The sequence below is a fragment of the Gymnoscopelus microlampas genome, assembly GCF_963454915.1.
Source record: "Gymnoscopelus microlampas genome assembly, chromosome: 1".
NCBI lineage: Eukaryota > Metazoa > Chordata > Actinopteri > Myctophiformes > Myctophidae > Gymnoscopelus > Gymnoscopelus microlampas.
This window is the reverse complement of record NC_139962.1, coordinates 19,171,388-19,184,161: the sequence shown is the minus strand read 5'-3', so window position 1 is coordinate 19,184,161 and position 12,774 is coordinate 19,171,388. Positions and strand designations below refer to the sequence as shown.

The 12,774-nt window shown below is 42.7% G+C and overlaps 1 protein-coding gene across 1 annotated transcript in view; it reads left to right on the top strand.

Moving 5' to 3' along the window:
• The first annotated feature begins 2,529 nt into the window (after window positions 1–2,529).
• The window catches only part of LOC311045525 (protocadherin-17-like), a 66,715-nt gene continuing 56,470 nt past the window's right edge, over window positions 2,530–12,774 (top strand). The window contains 2 exon segments of the mRNA XM_084057420.1: window positions 2,530–3,194; window positions 4,106–6,971. Coding sequence (XP_083913546.1) covers window positions 4,476–6,971 — 2,496 coding nt within the window. The 5' untranslated portion in view covers window positions 2,530–3,194; window positions 4,106–4,475.

The following is a 12,774-nucleotide window of genomic DNA, read 5'->3' as shown; positions in this document are numbered from 1 at the left end:
GTTCATGCGGGATGTTGCACAAATGTTCCATCTTCAGGACTGTCAGCTAGGCTGACAGGTGGTCAGCCTAGCTTTAAATGATGAATGATGGTCCATTTTACTTTGGTCAAAAGTGAAATGTAAATCTCTGTTTGGCTAGCTGGATTGCTCCTATACTCCTATTATGGACTGGCTTGCTCCCATACTCCCATTATGGACTGGATTGCTCCCATACTCCCATTTTACTGATTTTCCCGTACATTTCCGCTTGCACACAAGATATCTCAAAATGTAATGGGTGGATTACCATGAAACTTGCTGAGCACATTCATGCTCCCCTTCGGATGAATCCTAACCATTTGAGTGACCCCATGACCTTTCCTCTAGTATCCTACCATCAAGCCAAAATGTCAACATTCAACATGTTAAATGTCTGCCTGGCCAGAATGACCAGGGGCGGGGATTATGTTTTCGCCCCTGTCCATCCGTTCGTGTGTCTGTCTGTCTGTGTGTGAGCAGTTGATCTTGGGTACCTCTGGACTGATCGGCATGCACGCACACTCTCAGTAGATTAAGGGAGGACCTCCACCTCAAATGGTGGTGCTGTAACCGGCCACTTCAGGTTTTGGTCTATAACTCTTGAACCGTAGGTTATACAAACTCTTATTTCCCCTCACAGCTTCCTCACGTCCTGAGGACTGCACCACACGACTGGCACAGCCCTTGGGAGGCAACTTCAGGAGAAGGACCACACCTTTATCAAGTGACTTCCGTTTTTAAATACTCATGTAACCATCCCCCTCCTCCACTCTATTCAAGAGTCAAGTTTAATTTTGGTTCATTCGTTTCGTTGCTCATAATAAATCCGTTAAACACACATTGGTTGATTGGGTGGTGATCCTTGCTATTTAAATTATATTTGGCAGTTATGCAAGAAATGTGCTAAACCAACATACTGTTTGGTTTAGCACATTTCAAATTCTCCCTTGAAATGGCAGAGAGCATGCTCCTGAGTTCTGAGGACAAGAGTTGATTAATTATTTTTTTTCCAGATAGCATTCATTCCCCTGGCCTGCAGTGAATGCACTACAAAAAAAGAAAAGAGAAAACAAAATCTAGTTTGCAAATAAGAAACAGATAAAGACTCAACTTCCCTCAGGATGATCCCTCTCCTTGGGATTAAAATAAGCTTTTTCATAATGGTTTCATATTTAGTGACATTTCGTGCCAAAATAATGCAAATCGTAGCCTACTTTATAAGCTAAAAAGCCTGCTTTTATTTCATTTCCAGTTTCCATTTCGATGTTAACTTTATTTTGGGTAGTTATCTGCATTTTGGAATGCAAATCAGATAATTGAAATTGTGCAAGTGGGAATGAAATTGGATCCATTTATCTCTAGCTGACATAGCCTACATATGCTTTGTGTGTAATCTATGTGTTTTGTATGTTGATTAAGAGTATTTTAAGTTTAATATGGTGTATGCTAATAAACAACAGAAGAGTTGACCAATTTAATTAAATTCATAGTAAAGTAATTCTGTATTGAATTTCAAATGAATGCAATTTTAAGTCCACACAGCCTCTGAGCGTCCCCAAGCCTCTCTGCTACACAACATGGGTCTTCATCAACATGGGGTTCGGGACCCCTAGGGGGTCCTCAGAGATACTACAGGGGGTCCGCCAAATCTATGTATGATGGGGAACATTAGCCGAAAACAGCAGATCTACAAGCTCACAACCCCTCACAGCGTGAGGCGTTGTGAGCTTGTAGATCAGCTTTTTTCTGTGAGTGATTGTGTAGGGATAAAGAGCAGACCAAGTACAGAGCCAACGGTTAAGTTGACTAAATATTCAGAGTGCAACGCTATGAACTTGTAGATTTGCTATTTTTGAAAATTCTTCAACATTTGTGCAAATATTTGTATATATATATATATATTTTTTTTTTAAAGGGAACATTTTTGAGTCAAATCTTTGCTTCTGGTCCCTGGAACACAACATTTTGAGATGGGGGTCCGTGACCAAATACATATCATTTTGGGGGTCCCTGACATGAAAAAGTTTGAGAACCACTGACATAGCAAAATACGTTTTTTTTTTTTTTTAACTGCTAGGATTTAGAAGACATTTTGTAGAATCAGGTCTTAATGGGTAAAAGGTTAACTGTCTGAAAATAGACATTAGCATGAATCCAACTACCTATGAAATCTATGAAAAAGTTTAATATGCAAGACAATTTTATACAATATGTAGTAGGCCTAAGTGGGTGGTCCCGGCTTCATCTTTCCCTTAGCTAAGGGGGTCCTTTGCCTGAAAGACGTTGAAGACCCCTGCTACGTGCTACACAACAATGAGCTGTGATATTTGAAAAGATGCATCACCTAGTGAGCCGCGGACCACCAATCATCTGTACTCTAGTACCTACAGCGGCTGTTGAATCCCTCCTCCTTTCCCCACCTCTTCAAATCCATTGGCTGGCAGGGGGAGCAGCGACGATGTTTAATGCACCATGCGGTGTCCGGAGTTCAGTCAGTAAGAAGAAGCGCTCTGCATGGCGAGGGTGGACCGACGTGCGTAAAATACCAAATACAGCCTACAGCTTTATTTTGTACATCTACTAAAAATAACCTTTTTTTTTGGCGAGCATAAAAAGAACCACGGCGATATCGGAGGTTGTCATTGAACAGTGGCCTCTATCCTCTCCTATAGTGGCTCTGTGGACTTTATAACGGGGGGGGACACTAGCGGACGGTGGCCAAGGACACGATGCCACTACGGGGATCAGTCACCCAGCACTGTTGTTGTTCCAGCCGGGAAGAAGAGGAGATCGGTTGGCATTGCTAATGTCCTCGTATTGGATCTATAATATACTTCATCATCTGGGATTTTCGCGAATCGCATCTTTCAAAAACAATTCCGCCGAAGAAACGCGGTGACTCAGTCACTGCAGGCGCAGCCACGGCGCAAGGCTCGCTGCTGCATCCTAATCAGACAGGAGAGGACTTCAGCTCATTGACATTACAGTCATACTTTTCTGGAGCACTTTTTTTTCCTTCCCGACAGCGCTGCACTGTAGTCAGTGTGTGTCTGAGACTGGTGGCTGTGTGGACACGGGGAACGGATCAGCGTGGCAGTGGGAACACTCTCCTCCACACCTGCCAACTGGGCTTGTGCTTAAAGGATTCGGATTATTATTATTATTACGATTTCTAGGTGAGTTTACACTTTGCTCTTATTATTTCCTTTTTTGTGTGTTTCATCAGACTTTTTTTTTTGTTCATTGTTAATTTATAGTGCTGGTACTGCTTATCTAACCCTCCATGCCTGTGCTGTGCTTGAGGATGCAACAGCTTCTTATAAGCACATCTATCTGGTGAGAGTGAGAGGAGAGAGCAGTATAGCGGAGAGATGTTCTGAGATATTGGCAGCTGATTCCTGGTCCAATTATATATTTATTATGTTTTATTATTTGTATTATTATTATCATTATTAGCTTAGGGCTATTATTATTATTATTAGGCTTGGATCAAGACGATCATATATGTATTTTATCGAGTCTGACTAAATAAAATGATAGTCTTGATCCAAGGCTATATATAGTTATTATTATTAAATAGCCTGAATGTGCGGATTTGAGGCTCATTCTGTCCATAGCTACTTATTCAGAAGAATGCCACAATATAGGTCTATAGCTTCAGTTACGCCTGCAGTGTTACACATTATTAAAGTTCGCCAGTTCCGTTTCCAGTTAATACATTTACAATGCGTAAAATGGACCGTTATAATGTTTCTGTCAAGTCGCTCATATACGGAGATAGATGAAGCTGCGCCGTGGATGTCCTGTTCATTGTAATAAACGTGCTAAATGATCTTCAAGAGGGATCTTTACGAGCTGTATATCTGGCCAGCACCAAATGGCTTCTCAAGGTTAACTAATTGACAGGCTTCCCATATAATAGTGGAGATGAATTACGCATGAGCAATGTTGTAATTTTGCTCAGCGGTGGATTGCTTGTCAAAGTAGCAAGTGCAGTGAAGGTTATTTTCTATTGTGTAGTTTTTTTTATTAGAAACAGAGCTCAGTTACTAATCAACAGTTTTTCCCCCTCATTTTTGTCTTATAGGAAGGAGCACGTACAAGGACGATTCTGTTTCGTGGAGACTGGATTGCGATTATTGCTCAGATGAGCCTGGGCGCTCAGCTGAATATAAATTAGGTATTCAGCACCACCGATTGCTGAGAGAGAGAGAGAGAGAGAGGGAGAGGGAGAGGGAGAGGGGGAGAGAGAGAGAGAGAGAGTTGGGGGAGCAAAGAGACAATCAAGGAAGATGAATACCTAGGCCTACAGAGCACATGAGTACCTCACAATCACAGGATGAACAGAACTGATTGTTTGATCATGAATAAAATAAATAACACATTTGGACGGCATATCAACAAGTCAAAGGAAGCGTAAATACATAAAAATTACAAGGTCTCTTACGGCACAGGGGATGTATCTTTCCATTTTCTTTTTCCTTCTATTATGGGCGCAAGCCCTGACGTTGAAAAACTTGAATTATTCGGTCCCAGAGGAACAGGGACCGGGGACGGTGATTGGGAACATTGCCAAAGATGCTAGAATCGGACTGGAGCAGACGGGGCCGGGGCAGGGTAAGAAAGCCAACTTTAGGGTGCTGGAGAATTCTGCCCCGCATCTTATTGATGTGGACCCACAAAGCGGACTGCTGTACACCAAGCAGCGCATTGACAGAGAAACACTGTGTCGGAGGAACCCCAAGTGCCAGCTCTCCATGGAGGTGTTTGCCAACGACAAGGAGATCTGCATGATCAAAATAGATATTCAGGACATCAATGACAACTCGCCGACTTTCCCATCAGATCAGATTGATATTGACATTTCAGAGAATGCAGCTCCGGGTACACGCTTTCCCTTGACCAGTGCACACGACCCGGATGCAGGGGAAAATGGCTTGAAAACCTATCAAATAACACGAGATGACTACAATCTATTTTCTTTAGAAGTAAAAGCCCGCGGGGACGGGACAAAATTTCCAGAATTAGTTATTCAGCGACCGTTAGACAGAGAGGAACGTAATCATCACACTCTTATTCTCTCAGCCACTGATGGCGGGGAATATCCCAGGTCAGGGACGATGCAGATCAATGTTAAAGTTATTGATTCCAATGATAATAGCCCAGTGTTTGACCAGCCATCATATGTGGTGGAAATCCCAGAGAATTCCCCCCCTGGAAAAGTCTTGATTGATTTAAATGCCACTGACCCTGATGAGGGTAACAATGGACAGGTAGTATATTCTTTTAGTGGCTATGCCCCAGAGAGAATCCGGGAACTATTTTCTATAGATTCAAGAACAGGGGTCATAAAGATTCAGGGAGAAATTGACTATGAAGAGAGCCCAATTATTGAGATTGACATCCAGGCAAAAGACTTGGGCCCAAACCCAATCCCTGGACATTGTAAAGTCACTGTTAAAGTGCTGGATAGAAACGATAACTGGCCATCGATAGGCTTTGTGTCTGTGAGACAGGGAGCCATCAGTGAGGCAGCACCCCCAGGCACTGTCATTGCTCTTGTCCGTGTCACAGACAAGGACTCAGGCAGGAATGGCCAGCTTCAGTGCAGAGTGCTGGGAAATGTCCCTTTTAAATTAGAGGAGAACTATGATAACTTCTACACCGTGGTGACAGACAGGCCTCTGGACAGAGAGATGCAAGATGAGTACAATGTCACCATCGTGGCCAAAGATAATGGGATCCCCCCTCTAAACTCTACTAAGTCCTTCACTGTAAAGATTCTAGATGAGAACGACAATGTCCCTCGCTTCACCAAGTCTGTGTATCTCCTTCAGATCCCAGAGAATAATATCCCTGGGGAATACCTGGGTTCAGTTCTGGCCCATGACCCAGACCTTGGCCAGAATGGCACAGTGTACTACAGCATAGTCAACTCCAATGTGAGTGGCGGTGATGTTAACACCTACGTCAATGTCAACGCTGCAAACGGTGCCATCTATGCTGTGAGGTCCTTCAATTATGAGCAAGTGAAATATTTTGACTTCAAGGTCCTGGCTAAAGACAACGGCTCCCCTCACCTGGAGAGCAACACCACTGTGCGCATCAGTGTACTGGATGTGAATGACAACATCCCTGTCATTGTTTTACCCCTGCTGCAAAACGATACGGCTGAGATCCACGTGCCACGCAATGTTGGCGTTGGCTACATTGTCACTACGGTGCGGGCGGTGGATAATGACTACGGTGAAAGCGGGCGGCTCACCTACGAGATCTCAGACGGCAACGAGGAGCACCTGTTTGAGATCGACCCGGTGACGGGAGAGGTGCGGACTGCCCACCCATCTTGGGAGGATGTAAGTCCCATCGTTGAGCTCATCATTCGGGTAATGGACCACGGGAAACCCACTCTCACTGCAGCTGCCAGGCTCATCGTCAAGGCCTACAATGGGCCGCTGGCAGGTGGGGAGCCCCGCATCAACGAAGAGAACCGAAACTGGGACATGTCCCTCCCACTCATCGTAACGCTGAGCATAATCTCTGTAATGCTGCTAGCTGCCATGGTCACCATTGCAATAAAGTGCAAGCGGGAAAACAAGGAGATCCGCACGTATAATTGCCGTATTGCGGAGTACTCGCACCCGCAGCTGGGGAAGAGCAAGAAGAAAAAGATCAACAAGAACGACATCATGCTGGTGCAGAGTGAGGTGGAAGAGAGAGATGCCATGAACGTAATGAATGTTGTGAGCAGCCCCTCCTTAGCCACCTCCCCCATGTACTTTGACTACCAGACCCGCCTGCCGCTCAGCTCACCAAGGTCGGAGGTCATGTACCTCAAACCCACTGCCAACAATCTCAGCGTGCCCCAAGGCCATGTGGGATGCCACACCAGCTTCACAGGTCCAGTCTCCAGTACTACAGACACAGCCACCAATCGCATGTCCATTATACAGGTATGGCAAGCTACATACTTATGTTTCACTGGTTCACAGAAAATATGCTATTGTCTTTGATTGTGAGTCTTCATTCCTCACAAAATTGTATCCCCATCTATTTTCCATAACAACTACACCCAATCAAGTACACACAATCGTCTATAAAGTTACCTCTGAGAGCGTAAACATTTATCCAACTGGACTCGTTTGGGTCCATTTTAATTCTCAGAGTTAACCCTGAAGAGTTTACTGCATGTCTCCAATTCTGCACAGTTAGACAAGGAAGGGAAAGGGGAAAAATCCACACAGAAAATGAGAAAATTAAAGAAGAGCTGGGCATTAGAAGGGTTAAACAAACGTTCAGTGGCTATGATAGAGCAGAAAAGCCAATAATTAAAATGAGAGATCTGTTATCTTTAGTACAGTACCTAGGCCAGAGATCTTGAATCAGTTTTGATTCACTGACCGTCATTGCAGAATTCATGTTAATTAACTCCTGTGGAAGAAAGACATCTAGTTTGTGGATTAGTTGGCATGCTTGAACAAACAGCAGCATATCTGGACAACTGGATATGATCTATTGACTGCTCCCACAGAGCTGATATATCATCTTCTCATCGTCCAATAATTAGCTTTTGTGGTTAAAAATATACTTACTGTAGCCACACTAAGTCTAATGAAAGAGCTCAATCAATAAGGAACTTCCAGTGTTTCACTGGTATTGTGTATTATCTCCCTTATGCCTTATTAGCATTCTGAGGATTTGTATGGTCTTGATAGTTGATGAATTGCACATCTCCATTAACAGAACTGGGCTGGCCTTACCAATCGCCAAGTGTGATATCATATTAACATACTGCAATCATTTAAAAGTTCGTCACATAAAGTTACAAAACACTTGGTTTGCATTTTATTTAAGCTTTTTCTGCAGATATGTATTTAATATTGTAGTGATTCATACGTGGAATTTATTAATTTATCATATCTATATAATAGCGCTTTCAAGAATGTTTAGTTCAGCTGGATTCAATTTCCTATTGATTGTTCTTATATTTTTGCGTTTGTCAACATCTTTGTGGTGAGTACTTGGCTGTATAAGCTTGTACTGTGACAACTGCTGTGTCTCTCTGTACTAAACCTTTTAAAAAGGTGTCGTGTACTGGGAAGGCTAAATGGTTAAATATAATATGTATACACATGCAAGATTTGAGATTTTGGGCAGTTAGAACAACCTGAGCCCATTGTCTTATATACAGTATTATATGATTTTATGGGACGGGTATTACCTGTTAAAAATGTATATAATTCCGTCAACAAGGAAAACAAATAGTTTTCTTTGGCTGTTTCTAGCTTGCTATATTTTGCTAGAAATATCTGTGACTGTTCCTAGTTCATACTAATGGGCTGTGGTTGTCTCTCTATCGTGCTCTCTCTCTCTATTGTGCTTATCTTTTGTACCCTATATTTACTATTTACGCTGTGCACGGATGTGAGGATCACAGTGATCACATGTGACATGTTCTCACCAGGGAGGAAGGGACAATGTCCGTAGTTCTCACTCTCTGTCCTGCTTCTATTATGAGCCAGCTGCACAGGGCAGGGGTCGGCACGGCGACCGTTAAGGCTTCCTAATCAGAGGGACAGAATAATTGCCGGTCCACTCTGCAGACTGTCTCTTTTTCCTAATGCAGCCGTGATGAATCAGGCTGTTTGAAGCTTGCTGTGCATCCATTACATGCCCTTTCTCTTTTCTCTCTCTCTTCAGAAAGCGTCACCCCCCCCCCCCCCTAACAGAAAAAAAAAGAGAGAAAAAATTCAGCACAACACATTTCTTACTGTGTTGTTGGTCATGGAGGGTCCCCTCAACACATGAGGTGTGCTGGGTGCTCTATATTGTATTATTCAACAGAAACCTGTGTAGTGGGAGATTGGCCCGGGGCATCAGATTTCTTCTAAAGACGTACCAAGGCATATCCCTTTCCCCACACACACACACCCGCTCTCTCTCTCTCTCTCTCTCTCTCTCTCTCTCTCTCTCTCTCTCTCTCTCTCTTCCCTCCTTCTTCTTTCCCCCATCTCTCTCCCTCGCTTAGTGTGGACAGTAAGTAACCTGAGTCAGGGCAGAGTGGCTATGGGAAAAATGTCAGGAAACAAAGACAGAATTCCCCCTCCATCGATCCCAAGGCCACTCTGCCTATCTGTCACTACAGCTACCAGGGGAGGGGGAGGCTAAATAAGAAAAATAAATAAAGTTAGATAAGGGGGTGGGGTAGAGAGTAAGAGGGCGTGGGGGGCATATCTCTTGCTCAGACAGTTTCACAAGGGCACCTTACTACTCCCTTCATCCATGATGCTGTAGCTAGCAGGGCTGCTTTAGCTCTGCCTGTGACTCCCAGTCTCTCAACACACCGCTGCTGGCCTCTAATGATGTTTTATCACGGTGCACCCACAGACAGAGTGCGCTTCTAGCTGGGAGAGTGGAATAATATGAACGCAGAGCTCTGCCAGCCTTATCGCACAGCGACTACTGGGCCAGCGCCGGGCCCAGCAGTAGAGAGCTTCATTTCATTTGTAAAGAGAATTCCTCGGCTAAGGAGATGGATGATATGTAATGATGCCTAATTCTGCTTAAGGCGTTGAAGGGGTATTACTTACTGTGGAATCAAGGTTAAAGTCAATCCACTGCAGAGTTCCTCAGTGTTCTAGAGGAAAGAAAGAGGGATTTTCAGTAATTCGCCCCAAATAGCAAAAGCTGGTGCTCACTCTCGTCTAGGAATTTGTTTGCCCTCAGCAGCTGCGCTGCGCTTTATGTGTGGTTGTTTCCCCTCTTCCCTATTTTCACAGAGTAACTAGAAATACCAAGTGTAAGTAACCAAACACAGCTATTAAATACAGCAATTATATTTATGTGGTTTGATAATCCTTTTATTAGAGTACTTTAATTTAATTAAGTGATGAAACTCCAATAATTGAATCCTTGTTCAGTGGGTGGCCATCCATCCATGATGATGTAGAGCATGTGCTGTGGAGGTGAGGGGAAACACAGTGCTATAAAAATCACCTTTAGGTGGCGACAATCTGCCTTGTGTAGAGTCGCACAAGGGTGTCAGGGGTCTCACTTGATATTGTCAGGGGTTGCAGTACTGTACCAGTTAATAAGATGAAGGTATTAAAGTTACAGGTACCTGCTTTTCTATCGCTCTGTATTATTTTTGTGTTACTGTTTGGTTAGTGCATACACTATACACTACTGTCAAAGTCACATGCAATAGAACAGGCTCAGGGAGGCCTGGCCCTCATACAAGAATTCTCAAAAAGACAAGGAGGCAAAATGGAAGCTTAAGTGCAATCATTTAAGTTAAATGTATTCATATATTTGATATTTATAGAGTGAGCCTGTGTGAGAATATTAACGTAGATGTTTGACGGAATGGCCTACATATCTGGAGTTCTGGACTCCTTTCTAGCTAGGCAGAGACCAGGGGTGTAGTACTTGCTTCACGCGCCACCACGGCCATAGTCAGGATAGCCTAATCAGCGTTCATCTTCGTTTTTGTTTTGCCACCATCCCAGGTTGATAGCCTATATATAGCCTGTGAGTTCTCTTATCCTACTTTTCTTTCTGAGGTTCTAGAAATCAAAGCATTCCTTGGAAAAGTTTGAAAGATAAAACAAGAAAAAACAAAAAAAAATAGTAAATGTCTAACTAAAACTGCTTATGCTGATATGCTCACATAAACTATAATTAATGAAACTAAAAAATAATATTTTATAATGCTGTTCGAGGGTGTCTGTGTGCATTTGTGCACGTGACGTCATTCAAAATAGCGTCCCCCCAGTTCAAAAATCCCCACTACACCACTGGCTGCGACATCCCGAGTGTTCATTTAATGTGTCTATTTTCACACTTCTCTGAGTTAAACTAACTCAGAGAGGATTTTGCAGTGTACATAACTACATATTGTATTGAAATCGCTCCCACGCTTCAATGGGCAGTGAATGGAAAAACACTCTTCATTCCATTCCATACCTTTCCCTCTCATTGTTTGTTAGTTAGTGCCACTCTATTGTGTTTTGTTCTATAAGTGTGTACTGTATGTGCTTCCTTCTCTGCAGGCAGTGAATATTCTGCACAGACTCAGTTGTTTGTTGTAAGGCGAGGTGGTTCATGGAGGCATGTGTAATTTGTGTACTTGTGTACTCTGCCCTCCCAGGGTTGAGCTCTTCAGAGCCACAAGGTTCAAGATTTGTTTTATTTTACGTTGTGCTTGTCAGTACATTAAAAAGGCCTTATCGGCTTTGCCCTGGGATGTATCTTCATATTTTCTCAGACAGACAGACCTGCTTGCCTGCTACTATACATAACACCACACGCTGAATTCCTTTGAATTATTAATGGGTAGTTTTATTTTTCTTCATCTCCCCTAAGCTTCTATGATCGATGCTGTTCTACTGAAAGGGAAGTGCAGTCAAACCTCAGAATGTCACTCTGGGGACAAGAGTGAACTATGTTAGTTCTTAAAAGTCAAAGTGGAAGATTTTGTTGAATGTTTCATTTATTAATCTCTATTTGTATTTTGTTATTGTTTGTAAATCAGAGTAACCAAAATGCCCGTAAGGGTCGATTTGGTCAGAGTTCATTCAACACTGATATTTCACCGTGTTGGTTTTTATTCATGTGGTGTGTGCAGCGGCTGTTTGTTTGCATCTGGAAGCTGTGGCAGCAGGGTGGTGTTGTAGAGCACAGCACAGCTTCCCATGCCATTAATAAATCATATCGTTTTAGCAAATCAAAGGCAAGTGGAAGATGTCACGATAAACATCTATGATCTCCTGCTACACGATTGTCAGCATGAGGCAAGGAGAGCAGGGCAGATGGAAAGGGAGAAAGATATACTGCAAAAATAAGATTAAAAAATAAAGAAATATTATGAATGTATGTATGTATGTATGTATGTATGTATGTATGTATACAACATGGCTCTGCAGGCAGTGTCTTTGTGTACGTGCGCGTGCCTGTGCATGCACATGCGTGTGTGTGTGTGTCTGGAGCTAATCTTGCAAAACGTTAGACCGATCAGCGCAAAATTTCCTGTTATTTAGATGTTTGCCACCTGCTGGGGTGATGAAGTGATTATGTGACAAAAGATAGATTGAGAAGTGACAGGGGGGAGAGAGAGAGAGAGGGGGGATGGGGAGAGAGAGAGAGAGAAATCAACTAGACGAGAGAGACATTCTGCAATCAGATTTCCACTTTTAATATGACATTTGCAAGAACATAGCATGTTTGTTATGAGATGGGAGACAGAGGTGGAAGTGAATGTTTAATTTATTACAACTTCTCAAAATGCAAGCAACCCTGATGAATTATTGAAAATGTAAGGCGTGTAACTCCTCTGCCCCTCCCCGACACTAGACAGACATCTTCCTGTAGCATTTAGGTAACTAGTACAATAACTATAACTGTACATAACACTCATTAAATAGATAGATAGATAGATAGAGATAGATTATGTGTGGGTGATGGATGCACACATTCAGGTTGGCCTATATTGATTATTGTTCGTAGGTTAAAGCATTGATTAAAGCATAGATTGATTCATTGATTAAGGCATAGAGTGATTATTTGATTGATTCATTGTTTCATAATGTAAGCTGGTTAACAAATGGACGGCTGAGTTAAGTCAATGAATGAATGATGTAAACGTCCATTTTTTAAAGCTTTTCAATCATGAAGTGAGACTAAAATAATTAATAGAAATCGGCTTTAGAATTGTAATCGGCTTTTGTGCATTTCTTGTGGTCTTTTCCATGATGTGCA